The sequence below is a fragment of the Mercurialis annua genome, linkage group LG3, assembly GCF_937616625.2.
Source record: "Mercurialis annua linkage group LG3, ddMerAnnu1.2, whole genome shotgun sequence".
NCBI lineage: Eukaryota > Viridiplantae > Streptophyta > Magnoliopsida > Malpighiales > Euphorbiaceae > Mercurialis > Mercurialis annua.
The window spans coordinates 61,538,117-61,552,530 of NC_065572.1; the positions used below are offsets into that span (position 1 = coordinate 61,538,117).

The 14,414-nt window shown below is 39.2% G+C and overlaps 1 protein-coding gene across 2 annotated transcripts; it reads right to left on the minus strand.

Moving 5' to 3' along the window:
* Positions 1 to 1,250: 1,250 nt before the first annotated feature.
* On the minus strand, positions 1,251 to 3,485 carry LOC126671609 (zinc finger protein JAGGED-like). 2 transcript variants are annotated; one of them, XM_050365390.2, is made up of 5 exons: positions 3,155 to 3,485; positions 2,936 to 3,033; positions 2,633 to 2,770; positions 2,291 to 2,378; positions 1,251 to 2,111 (listed from the first exon to the last, which is right to left on the minus strand). In XM_050365390.2, coding segments are annotated over exons 1-5 (813 nt in total). In that variant the 5' UTR covers positions 3,157 to 3,485; the 3' UTR covers positions 1,251 to 1,624. The 2 variants fall into 2 exon arrangements, with proteins under 2 accessions (XP_050221347.1, XP_050221348.1); XM_050365391.2 differs by having other exon boundaries at positions 1,251 to 2,108; positions 3,155 to 3,477.
* Between the last annotated feature and the right edge of the window lie 10,929 nt (positions 3,486 to 14,414).

The following is a 14,414-nucleotide window of genomic DNA, read 5'->3' on the forward strand; positions in this document are numbered from 1 at the left end:
TCTACTAGATCGCCATGAGTAGGAACACTTAATTAGAAACCTAATCAAAACTTGAATGAAAATTCCCTAATTAAATCCAAATTAATTAAATCTTAATTAAAATCTAATTAAAACAATAACTAATATCTATCTTCTTCAACTCACTTCAACCAGCTGCGCAGCTCCTTCGCCTCCACTATCCACTATTACAATCACCACCAATAGGTTGTAGGTCGCCGGTGCTGTAGGTTGTAGATCGATGTGTAGGTCGTTGCGGCTTCTCCTGTAATCACCATCAATAGGTAGTAAGTCGCTGGTATTGCGGTATGTATATATTGTTAGATTCCATTTTAAAACCAATTGGTATTAAGTGGAGGTGTCCAATAAATATATAGACACAAGTCCATTCGCACATACAAATAATGTGGGATACTCCCGCTTCAACATATATGAGCTCGATAAAGAGTTCATGATTTGCCTCGTTAAAAACTCATTAAAGTTTTCGCGATTTAACTAATCATTTTTAAATTAAATATAAATTATTATTTTAATACATTAAAGCTATATCAATATAAACAAACTATGTGGTTTTTCTAAAAAAAAACTACGTAATTACGGTTCATGTTCGTTCGTTTAATTGCTAAACGAACAAGTTCGGGAACGAGTTGGTTTAGTACCTTCACGAGCTTGTTCGCGAACTCATTCATGAGCTCATTCATTAGCAACTAAACGAACAAATACGAGTTGAATATGAACCGAATATAATCTCTACAAATTCTAGATCAACCGAATATAAACATTTTATTCGAAGATCAAATGAATATGAACTAAAGATGAAAAAGCCGAAAATTTATAAACACCTCAAAATTCGGCTAGACTCGATTCATTTACAGCCCTATATTACTATATCTTGGGGCATGGATCCCAATATTTCAGATTCAGTAGAGGCCAAACAAGAATGGTTTGTTTTACTCAAATTGAAAATCTCTGGTGTTAGATTGCATTGGTTTTTGTTAAGCTTAAGAAACTGGGTGTTGATCTCTTAAAATTACTAATTTTTCATCTAGTTTCTATCAATTTAACTTATGTGACAATCTTCCTTAACAGATTTAATTATCATTAATAAAACAGTACCATGATATCAGAATAGTCAAAGAAAAAGGAAGGGAAAGAAAACACAATAAGTTAAAAAGAAAGAGGAAGAAAACAAGATAAAAAAATTTAAAAAAATTCTCAAAAAGAAAAAAAAAGCATGCAAAATGAACTAGAAATGCAAAAAGGAGTTAGGAACTTTGAGTTGAAATCTAAGTATTTGTCCCACAGAAGCAGCTCAAGTCCACTTCGATTCACAGGGACAGTACACAATTACAAAAAGAAACCCATCCAATCCCTTAAATCTGCTTCGAGCCAAACTAGCTGAGAGTGTGAATGAGCTCAGAAAGCTGCACCAATCCCTGCCTGTACATATAACCTAACCCTAACTCAACCCTAAACTCGAACCCTTCTTTGCATGACCCCATTTGTCAGCTTCGTTAGGTCCCTCTCTTTCTCTCTGCCTGCCGTGTCCAACCACGCCATTTTTATACTCATCATCATCACCACCAACAATGAATTTCATGTAATCAATGTCAAATCTTTTGTGAACTCAAAACCCATCTTGATGAAACCGATTGATCGATGAACTACCATCCAAACGCTGCACTCCTCCTGCTGCTGCTGCTGCTGCTGCTGTTGTATAGCTTCTTCCCCAGTTCACTAACTCTTCTTCTTGGTTGCTCAACGACCCGTCTCTCTCCGGTCTACCTCCCCGGCTTGCGCCGAACCCGCCGTGACCTACTGGTGCACCAATGCAGGTGAAATTTGATTCTTGATGGGATGAATTATTAGCTGCTCCTATGTTGTAGTTCATAGGGTATGCTTGTGATGTGGTGTTACTGTTAATGACATGGCCGATGTAGTAATCGTTAATGGGTTGTTGTTGAGGATATTGTGATGGGATTCGAGATGGGGATGTGTAGAGATATGGCGGCTGCGGCGGCGGCGGTGGTGGTAAGATTGTTGATGAAGATCCGGTGAATAGTCTTGATGCCGGTGGGTATACTGATCTATATGGATCTACAATGTGGCAACTGCTAAAACAAGTAGATGAGATGAAACAGTGAATACATGTATTTTGGTGCAACAAAATAAGTGGGAAATCTTGAATTTTGCTTGATCAAAATTCAAGAAAATAAGCAAAAACAGTGAAATGGACGGATTTATTTTGTTTATATGAAGAAAAGATTAAAGAAATGGTGAGCTATATACGTACCCTAGATGAGGAGGAGGAGCTTGAGCAACTAGGTTTTCACTATTGAAGACCAACTGGCGAGCACGGTTCAGTGTCTCTGTCTCTCTTTCTGACCACCCAAACGACACAAATCAGATCAACCATCAAATCAAAATAACAAACAAACATCAACTCAAAAACATTATAATAATAATAATAATATCACAACAATTTCAACAACCAACTTGAACATATGATATGACCTTTGGTCATTGATTGAATATTTTCCATGGAGTATATCAAATCAAATCAAATCAAATCAAATCATTGTCCATGATCAATCAAACAAATGAAAAAGAAGATAGAAAATGGAAAAGACTTAACCTTGTCTATGTCGGTTCATGTGGCCACCAAGAGCTTGAGATTTGCAGAACTTAAGGGAACAAAACCTACACTCGTAGACTTTACCACACTCATCTTTCCCATCCTTAGCGCCGCTTTTCTTCTTCCTATAGCCTCCTCCTACATATTTCCAAATACCAACCAATTAGACACCCCAAAAAAAGCCTAACCCTAGTTCAGTTTCCCCATCAAGAAACCAATTTATGCCCTTGAAAATCTTGGGTTTTCTCTTATTTTCTTGAACTTAAAAAACACAAGAACAAGAAACAAAATTCTGCTACTTACCCGAAGAAGAGCTATCATCAAAGACTTGTTTACCATGGTCTCTAGAGCTATAATCATCAGGCAAATTGTTGAGGTCTAAAGGGTTCCTTTCAGGTCTCCTGAAAAAACCAAAAAACAAGAAAAATAATTGATGTAAAAGGAGTTAATGAAGTGGTAGTAGTATTGAAAAAGAGAGAAGTAAATATTATAGTAAAAATAAAAAGATGTGGGGAGACCTACATGGTACCGACAGAGAAAGACAGAAGAAATTTAAAATAAAAGATCAGGTAATAGTGAGAAATATTTAGTGATTCAGATGGTGAGAAGATAAGTAAAATTACAAAGACTTTCAGTTTGAGACAGCAAATATATTATAGAGGGTGGTATAGTTGAAGTAGTGGAGGTGGAGAATTAAAATTCATAAAAAAAATTTAAAAAGAGGTTTAAAAGTTGTCTATCAGTTAAAATCTGCCAACTTATTTCTGGCCGGACTTCATCTCTCACTCTAAATGAAAGAGGACAGTGAATGTGTGTGTGGTCTCGTGACTTTAAAAAGGGAGACTGTGAGGAGGCAATGGTTAGGAATTGAAGTGAATGAGAGGGACGTTGCCTAACTTGTAATTAAGGTCTATTGCCCTAGCTTTCAACTAGTAGTATCATCTTCAATGATATTCATGATTTTAATGTAATTAATGTTGTTTCATAGTTGTCTATATTTAAAGCTTATCATTAGGGTAATACTTATGAATGAATAAACCCAAAAAAAAAAAATTACATCGATCAATAGATAAAGAGATGTAGAAAGATAAAATTTTAATCAGTGAAGTAAATCGACTAATAGTCTCAATTCTAGTCATGATATTTGGACCGAATATTACACCAAACTTTGTCAGGGTTTTTGAGCTATTAAAAGCCACCTAACAAATTTAATAAACACTAAATTCAATAATAGATGTAGGCGAATGAGTATAAAATTACAAATTCAAATAATTACAACAAAAAAGTCATAAATCTAATAATTTTATGTCACGACCCATTTTCATGAATCGCGACCGGCGCTAGGGTATGGGTAATGTAGTACCAAAACCCGTAGCTAGCCTTTCAATTAACAATATAAACACATAACCTGCAGAAAACCAATGCTCGGGGGCAACCGAGACTTCAGCCTAAATCTAGCAGTTATAATATTCAACGGTTAATATAACATGCTTATCCAATTCCGAAACTAAAATAGATTTATCGTAAATAAACCAAAATAAATACATAACATGCCAGAGCAATATAACTAGTCAGACCAATCCGACAAACAACTGTAATAGTAATAAAGACGTCTAGTCAACTACTGCGGTCTAAGAATAAAATAGTTTGACAGTTTATCAAAATAAAGGAACCTCCGAGGAAAAGTAAATGCGGAGATCTCCAGACTCTCTCAGATCACAACCCTGGGAAAATTGGGAAAACAACGGGGTCAGATATACTGAGATGAGTTCATACCACTATTTACATTTATTAAGTGGAAAACCTTTAAAACGTTTAAAACATTTAATAACGATATTACAGATAATAGTTGGAACCCTAATCCACAATTCTAAATAGTAATCATAATCCAATAGGTCTGGTCCCGAGAGCTGAGCTACACCGAGTTACCACTGACCACACTTATTCCAGAGTCCCGAGAGCTGAGCTACACCGAGTTACTCTACCTGGTCCCGAGAGCTATGCTCACACCGAGTTACCACTTTTCTATAAATACCTTACCCAGATCAATACCGGTGCGCACGCAGTCCTAATGATGCCCATTAGGTAGCACGTTCCAACTAAGAGCCATAATATAAAAACAGTTCGAAATATACGTACAGTATATATATTTAATATTAAAATAACAATTTACTTAATAAAGCGGTAAATAGTAAATATAAACTCACTGCTTGCTAATCCACGTGAAATACCGGCAAGCAACTAACTCTGATTCGCCTCTGAAGCACGAACAGTAGACGAGTCTAGACAAATAAATAATTATTAAAATCAGACCCTAACTCTAGAGAGTACTAGACACCACATAAGACTAGCACAATTAACACGTAGTAATAAACAATCCAAAGTAACACAAATATATTCAAAAGGTAATAAAGCCCAATTAATATAAGTCTATTGAGTTCTCGCTTAAAAACCAATTTATAAATATTATTTAATAATCTTTAAATAATAAATAATTTACAAATAGTGGGTTTGCCGAGTTACCAATAACTACCAAGCTAACCTCACTTGTCGGATGACCCAAGTCTAATCCGACTCAAAACGTTTATCAAATATAAACCCGAGTTTATATTTATAAAACAATTTAACAAAATATTAATCCATTTTAAAAGCGGAACTCAATAACTTCAATTCTACGTAACCCAAGTTACAACTCAAAAACTTAATCAAATAAGTCAAATAAAAGTTTAGGGACTAAATTGCACTTTAGTCAATTAGGGACTAAACTGTACTTTTGCCACTTAGGGACTAAATTGTAATTTAGCCAATTTGATATTCAAACTCGATTATTAGCTCTTGTTTTATAATTAAAATAAAATATGAAGTAACCAACCAAGGATCCAATTAATTTAATTGCAAATTAAGTTTAGGGGCTAAATTGTAAATTAACCAATTAAACCAAATTTTAAATTGAAATTAATTATAATTACCCGAGAAATTATATTAGTTTAATTTATAAACACCCCTCGTTTAAATATATCATTTATAACATATCTAAATTCAAAGTTATAATTAAACGATTGGTAAGTTTTAACTTAAGGGATTTATTTGATTCAAACAAAACAATTTAAGGACCACTTTCAGCCTTTGACCATCACTTACAATTAAACAATTTGAAACCAAATTGTCCCTGTATGTCCAGAACCATCCCGCCTCCATATTTCAACTCATCAATGGTATAAAATCATGATGTTGCTTAATCAAGTTCATAATCCATGAAAGTACAACATTTAATTTGAACCAACATCAAGTTTCTTGATCACAGCAACTTAAACTAATAAAATCATAATCAATATTTCAAGAACATAACCCACAATACAAACGCAACAGAGCAACATATCGACAACGATCAAGAACCAGAAACGATGAGATAAATCTCAATCCGAACATTCAAACTATAAACAATTAATCATTTAAGAGATTCAAAACCATGGATAAGCAAAAACCAAATCCAAAACTCATGCAAGGAATCGGCAGCAACATGACAGCAAAACAGAGAACTCACTTGCGTATAAAAACGATGAAACGGGATTGATTAGAACGAGATCGACGGCGTACCGTTCAGCGAAACTGAGATAGGGAGACGTAGGGAATTGAGTCTAGAGCGTCTGAGATCAAGCGGAATCAATTTCGATCTAGAAACGAAAGAGAACGAACCAAATTACGTAATGTCGTTCAAGAACAAAATCTGGAAATCAAAGAATCAGAAAACTTACCGAACAGCGATCTTTGGAAGGTGATAACAGGTTCGATTCTCAGCGAAATGACAAGCGGAAAACGGCTAGGGTTTCAGTGATGAGTGGTGAAGATTTTCTGTTAAGAAGTCGACTTTAAATATCGAGAGGAGATGGGTCGAAAATGAGTACGAAGTGGGCTGGGCGAAGGGGTCAAAAATGCAGACCTGTTCCCGAACGGGAATGGCCAAAATTGGCCTGATCCCGTTCGAGAAAGGGCCTGGTCCCGAACGGGATCAGGCCTGAAAATGGATTCTCGTTCGAGAATCACAAAAATAACTCAGGTCTCGGTTGAGACCTGAGTTAACCAGAAGTGGTTCAACCACTTCGGTTGAACCACAACCCAAGAAGAAAATCTTTTTTTTCTTTTTTTTTTTAAACCGAACCAAAAATGAATCGAACCACAAAAATTTACGAAACTTCAAATACCCCTCAAAATACATCCGGAACCACGTCGGAAATTACAAAAATAAATTTAAAATTTTACGGGATATTACATTCTCCCCAACTAATTAAAAATTCGTCCTCGAATTAAACACGATAAGCAATTACCATCAGAACAACACGTAACACAAGTAAAAATCATAAAAGTCACAGAAATCAAAATATTGTACCTCACGGAAATAGAAAAGGATAGCGATTCCGCATATCCAACTCGGTCTCCCAAGTACACTCCTCTACAGAATGATTGCGCCAGAGAACTTTGACCATCGGAATCTCCTTGTTCCGCAATTTACGCACCTGCGTATCAACAATCTCAACTGGCTGTTCCTCATAGGACAGCTCCTGGTCAATCTCAACACTCTGAGGCACAATCACGTGCGAAGGATCAGAAACGCACTTTCTCAACATAGAAACGTGAAACACAGGGTGTACTAACGACATGTCTGGCGGTAGAACCAGACGATAAGCCACCGCTCCAATCCTCTCTGAAATCTCATATGGACCAATATACCTCGGTGCCAACTTTCCCTTGACACCAAAACGAACCACGCCTTTCATAGGCGAAACCCGAAGAAATACGAAATCACCAACCTGGAACTCAATGTCTTTTCTCTTCGGATCAGCATAACTCTTATGCCGACTAAAAGCAGTCTCTAACCTCCGCTTAATCAACGGTACCTTCTCAGAGGTAATCTGAATAATCTCCGCTCCCGAGAGTTTACGCTCTCCAACCTCCTCCCAACAGATAGGAGATCTACACTTGCGCCCGTAAAAAGCCTCATACGGCGCCATCTTGATACTCGCATGATAACTGTTGTTATAGGAAAACTCAACCAACGGCAAATGAGTATCCCAGCTACCCTGAAAATCGAGAACACACATCCTGAGCATATCCTCCAACGTCTGAATAGTCCTCTCAGACTGACCGTCAGTCTGAGGATGAAAAGCTGTACTGAAATCCAACCGAGAACCCAAGGATTCCTGTAACGCTTTCCAAAACCTCGAAGTAAACACAGAACCTCTGTCTGAAACAATAGAAACCGGTACACCATGCAAACTGACAATCCTGTCGATGTACAACTGAGCCAACCTCGAAGCAGTATACGAAACCTTAATCGGAAGGAAATGAGCTGACTTGGTCATACGGTCAACTATCACCCAGATGGAATCGTATCCCTGTCGAGTACGTGGTAAACCAACCACAAAATCCATAGCAATCCGCTCCCACTTCCACTCTGGAATAGGTAGTGGCTGCAGATAGCCAAAAGGTCTCTGATGCTCCAGCTTCACCTGCTGGCACGTCAGACACTTAGAAACATACTCAGCGACATCCTTCTTCATCCCGCTCCACCAGTAGGTACCCTTAAGATCATGGTACATCTTAGTAGAACCCGGATGAACACTATAAGCAGACTTGTGCGCTTCTTCCAGAATCTGGTCCCTCAAACCATCTGAATCCGGAACACACAATCTCGAACCATGTCTCAGAACACCATCCACAAATGTAAATTCAGGATTTCCATCCTGCTGAACCTCCTCAATAATCCGTTTCAACTGTGAATTCTCAGCTTGTAAAGCTTTGATCCGATCAATCAAAACGGGTTGCACTTGCAACTGTGCTAACAAACAACCAGTCTGAGAAATCTGAAATCCATAGCCTGAAGCTATCAAACTGTGCCACTCTCTAACCATGGGTCTACGCCCAATCTCAGAAATATGAGCCAAGCTGCCCGAAGACTTGCGACTCAACGCATCGGCTACCACATTAGCCTTACCAGGATGGTACTGAATAGTACAGTCGTAGTCTTTCAGCAACTCTAACCACCTCCTCTGTCTCAAGTTCAACTCTCTCTGATCAAAGATATATTTCAGACTCTTATGATCAGTGAAAATCTCACAAGTAGCACCATACAAATAATGTCTCCAGATTTTCAGCGCAAAAACCACAGCTGCCAACTCTAAATCATGAGTAGGGTAATTCACCTCATGCTTCTTCAACTGTCTGGAAGCATAGGCAATCACCTGTCCGTGTTGCATCAGAACGCAACCCAAACCAATCCGAGACGCATCACAATACACTGTGAAACCATCAATGCCAGAAGGCAATGCCAAAACCGGAGCTGTAGTCAAAATCTCTTTGAGCTTCTCAAAGCTCGCCTCGCACTTGTCAGTCCACTCAAACTTGACACCCTTCTGTGTCAGTTTAGTCAAAGGTGCAGATATTCTGGAGAAATCTTGCACGAACCGACGATAGTAGCCAGCTAAACCCAGAAAACTTCTGATCTCGGTAACTGACCTTGGCCTCTGCCAATCCATAACCGCCTCAATCTTCTTCGGATCAACCTTGATCCCATCTTTCGACACCACGTGTCCTAGAAAGGTAACCTGATCCAACCAGAACTCACATTTTGAGAACTTAGCGTACAACTGATGCTCACGCAACGTCTGTAGTATAGTCCTCAAATGGTAAGCATGCTCCTCCTCACTCCGAGAATAGATCAAAATGTCATCAATGAAGACGATAACAAATTGATCCAAAAACGGCTTGAACACTCTGTTCATCATATCCATAAACGCTGCTGGTGCGTTCGTCAGACCAAAGGACATAACCAGAAACTCAAAATGTCCATAACGAGTCCGAAAAGCAGTCTTAGGCACATCTGCATCACGGATCCGTAGCTGATGATACCCAGACCTCAAATCAATCTTGGAAAAACACTTCGCACCCTGCAACTGGTCAAACAGATCATCGATGCGAGGAAGAGGATATCTGTTCTTGACAGTAGCCTTGTTCAACTGTCTGTAGTCGATACACAGCCGAAAGGAACCGTCTTTCTTCTTTACAAACAGAACTGGCGCACCCCACGGAGAAGTACTCGGTCTGATGAACCCGCTATCCAACAACTCTTGTAACTGGTCCTTCAACTCCTTCAGCTCTGCAGGAGCCATCCGATACGGCGGTATCGAAATCGGAGCTGTACCAGAAACCACATCAATGCAAAACTCAATATCACGATCAGGTGGTAATCCAGGCAATTCCTCTGGAAACACATCAGTGAACTCATTCACTATCGGCACACTATGCATATCACTACCACCAGCCTCCAAATCACGAACCACAGCAAGAAAACCCTGGCAACCCTTGCCTAACATCCGCTTCGCCTTGATGGCGGAAATCAGATTCTTAGGTGTCTCTGCCTTTTCTCCCTGAAAGGAAAAAGGTAGACCACCTGGAATCCTGAACTCGACTGACTTCTCTCGACAGTCAATAGAAGCATAATGGCGTGACAACCAGTCCATCCCCAAGATAACATCAAAAGAAAGAACGTCAAGTACAATCAAATCAGCACATAATTCTCTACCCTGAATAACCACTGGACACGAAGGATAAACAACGTCCACTACTACACCTTCAGACATAGGTGTAGACACAGCTAGAGGTTCACTCAAAACAGATGGTGCTCTACCCAATTTCCCAGTAAAACAAGTAGAAACAAACGAATGGGTCGCACCCGCATCAAATAATACCAAAGCATCAGTAAAAGAAATCGGGATGGTACCTTGCACCACAGCGTTTGATGCACGCGCATCCTGAGGAGTAAGTGCGAACACTCTGGCCTGACCCTGCGGCTGCTGCTGCGAACTCTGTCCAGTACCATAACCGTTGGAACCTCTACCGCCGTTACCACGGCCACCAAAACCTCTGCCACCAGAACCACGGCCCCGCTGGCCACCAAAAGATGCTGCAGGTTGAGAGTACCCTACAGACTGTGTAAACGCAGGTCTCTGCTGCTGATAAGATGACTGCGCCACACTGGAGTTAGACATCTGCTGCCCAGATGTCGGACACTCCCTAGAAAAATGACCCGGCTGGCCACAAGTGAAACAACCTCCAGGAGCTAACTGGCACTGACCGTAATGCCTACGTCTGCAATTCTGGCAGAATGGAATGTTCGATCCACCACTGTACCCGCGTCCTGAACCACGGTTGCTCCCACTGCTACTGGAACTGTACGGAGCACTCCTGGCACTATGCCTCCCTTTGTTGTGAGTCCGTCGACTCCCCTTGTTGGCCTGAGAAGAGCCACTGTAGTAATTCCCACTGCTATGCTGCACTGGGGCCTGTTGCCCCCCACTAGGAACGTCACTCTTTCCCTTTTGATTCTGGAAAGGGTCAGAGATCGTTCCAAACTGAACCATCGAATTCTCCATCCGCCGCGCACTATCCACTAACCGGGCAAACTCCATGTTTGTCCCTATCAGCAAAGGGAGAAACTCCGAGCCTAAACCCCTAATATAACGGTCGTTCACTCGCTCTTGATCACCCTGTAGATCTGTAGCAAACCGCCCCAAACGTACAAACTCAGTAGTGTAGTCTGTCACTGATCTATCCCCCTTCTTCAAAGTGAGCAGCTTTTCCCTGAAACTCTCAGTAACAGAGAAGGGTAGATAGTAACCTCTGAACCTGATCACAAAATCAGCCCAAGGCAAAGTATCCATAACTGGCCTGATGTTATCGCGATACCAATCCTTAGCTGGACCCTTCAGCGACATTTCCACAAGCATCACTGATTGACGATCAGACGCTTGAATCCTCTGACTGTTGTACTCAAATTCCTCCAAAAAGTCAAGAGCATCACCAGTACCATCAAAAGAAGTCGGATTCAACTTCAAGTAGATCATCACCAACTCTCTGTCCGTCGGAATATGACCGACACCAGCAAGTCCACCATCACCAGCTACAGCACCAGCCTGAGGTTGCTGTTGCTGCGCTAACTGACCCAGTATATTACACTGATTCTGCAGTAGAGCCTGATTGTTCTGCATCTCGACGACGCCAGCCAAGAAAGTAGTGAAGTCGAACGCTTGCATATTTGGTGCCTGCTGCACCCCTGGTGCTTGCTGCACGTTCGGTGCCTGCTGCACATCCGGTGCCTGAACGCCTGCCGCACCACGTCCTCCAGCTCCACCTCTACCAGCACCAGCTCCTCTGCCTCTACCTCTACCTCTGCCATCACCTCTACCTCTACCACGTCCAGCATTGGCCGGAACTGGTGGTACGTTCTGATCGACTTCCATGGAAATCGCATCATCAGCCACAGCTTCTTGCTCTGCCGCGGCACGAGCACGAGTACGAACAACATTGTCCATATCCTAAGATTGAACAACAACAATTTAAATAACAAATATTTCATACCCAAGTATGAACAAAACAAGCAACATATAGGATTTCCCAAGAAATCAACAGCAATAAAATGTTCACCCAAGTGAAATAAAATTTACATTTAACAACATCAAATCAACATACAATGACTGACTCGACGCAATCCTATTGGTGTAGGCAGAATGTTTTTAAGATCAAAAGATGACGGTTTTAAAGACATGACAGAATCCTATATCCGCAGTAGTTCCTAAGACACAACCATACTTAACAGAGTAAACACATAGCAAGCAATTGGCCTTGGTTTGAAACCAAAGCTCTGATACCAAGTTTGTCACGACCCATTTTCATGAATCGCGACCGGCGCTAGGGTATGGGTAATGTAGTACCAAAACCCGTAGCTAGCCTTTCAATTAACAATATAAACACATAACCTGCAGAAAACCAATGCTCGGGGGCAACCGAGACTTCAGCCTAAATCTAGCAGTTATAATATTCAACGGTTAATATAACATGCTTATCCAATTCCGAAACTAAAATAGATTTATCGTAAATAAACCAAAATAAATACATAACATGCCAGAGCAATATAACTAGTCAGACCAATCCGACAAACAACTGTAATAGTAATAAAGACATCTAGTCAACTACTGCGGTCTAAGAATAAAATAGTTTGACAGTTTATCAAAATAAAGGAACCTCCGAGGAAAAGTAAATGCGGAGATCTCCAGACTCTCTCAGATCACAACCCTGGGAAAATTGGGAAAACAACGGGGTCAGATATACTGAGATGAGTTCATACCACTATTTACATTTATTAAGTGGAAAACCTTTAAAACGTTTAAAACATTTAATAACGATATTACAGATAATAGTTGGAACCCTAATCCACAATTCTAAATAGTAATCATAATCCAATAGGTCTGGTCCCGAGAGCTGAGCTACACCGAGTTACCACTGACCACACTTATTCCAGAGTCCCGAGAGCTGAGCTACACCGAGTTACTCTACCTGGTCCCGAGAGCTATGCTCACACCGAGTTACCACTTTTCTATAAATACCTTACCCAGATCAATACCGGTGCGCACGCAGTCCTAATGATGCCCATTAGGTAGCACGTTCCAACTAAGAGCCATAATATAAAAACAGTTCGAAATATACGTACAGTATATATATTTAATATTAAAATAACAATTTACTTAATAAAGCGGTAAATAGTAAATATAAACTCACTGCTTGCTAATCCACGTGAAATACCGGCAAGCAACTAACTCTGATTCGCCTCTGAAGCACGAACAGTAGACGAGTCTAGACAAATAAATAATTATTAAAATCAGACCCTAACTCTAGAGAGTACTAGACACCACATAAGACTAGCACAATTAACACGTAGTAATAAACAATCCAAAGTAACACAAATATATTCAAAAGGTAATAAAGCCCAATTAATATAAGTCTATTGAGTTCTCGCTTAAAAACCAATTTATAAATATTATTTAATAATCTTTAAATAATAAATAATTTACAAATAGTGGGTTTGCCGAGTTACCAATAACTACCAAGCTAACCTCACTTGTCGGATGACCCAAGTCTAATCCGACTCAAAACGTTTATCAAATATAAACCCGAGTTTATATTTATAAAACAATTTAACAAAATATTAATCCATTTTAAAAGCGGAACTCAATAACTTCAATTCTACGTAACCCAAGTTACAACTCAAAAACTTAATCAAATAAGTCAAATAAAAGTTTAGGGACTAAATTGCACTTTAGTCAATTAGGGACTAAACTGTACTTTTGCCACTTAGGGACTAAATTGTAATTTAGCCAATTTGATATTCAAACTCGATTATTAGCTCTTGTTTTATAATTAAAATAAAATATGAAGTAACCAACCAAGGATCCAATTAATTTAATTGCAAATTAAGTTTAGGGGCTAAATTGTAAATTAACCAATTAAACCAAATTTTAAATTGAAATTAATTATAATTACCCGAGAAATTATATTAGTTTAATTTATAAACACCCCTCGTTTAAATATATCATTTATAACATATCTAAATTCAAAGTTATAATTAAACGATTGGTAAGTTTTAACTTAAGGGATTTATTTGATTCAAACAAAACAATTTAAGGACCACTTTCAGCCTTTGACCATCACTTACAATTAAACAATTTGAAACCAAATTGTCCCTGTATGTCCAGAACCATCCCGCCTCCATATTTCAACTCATCAATGGTATAAAATCATGATGTTGCTTAATCAAGTTCATAATCCATGAAAGTACAACATTTAATTTGAACCAACATCAAGTTTCTTGATCACAGCAACTTAAACTAATAAAATCATAATCAATATTTCAAGAACATAACCCACAATACAAACGCAACAGAGCAACATA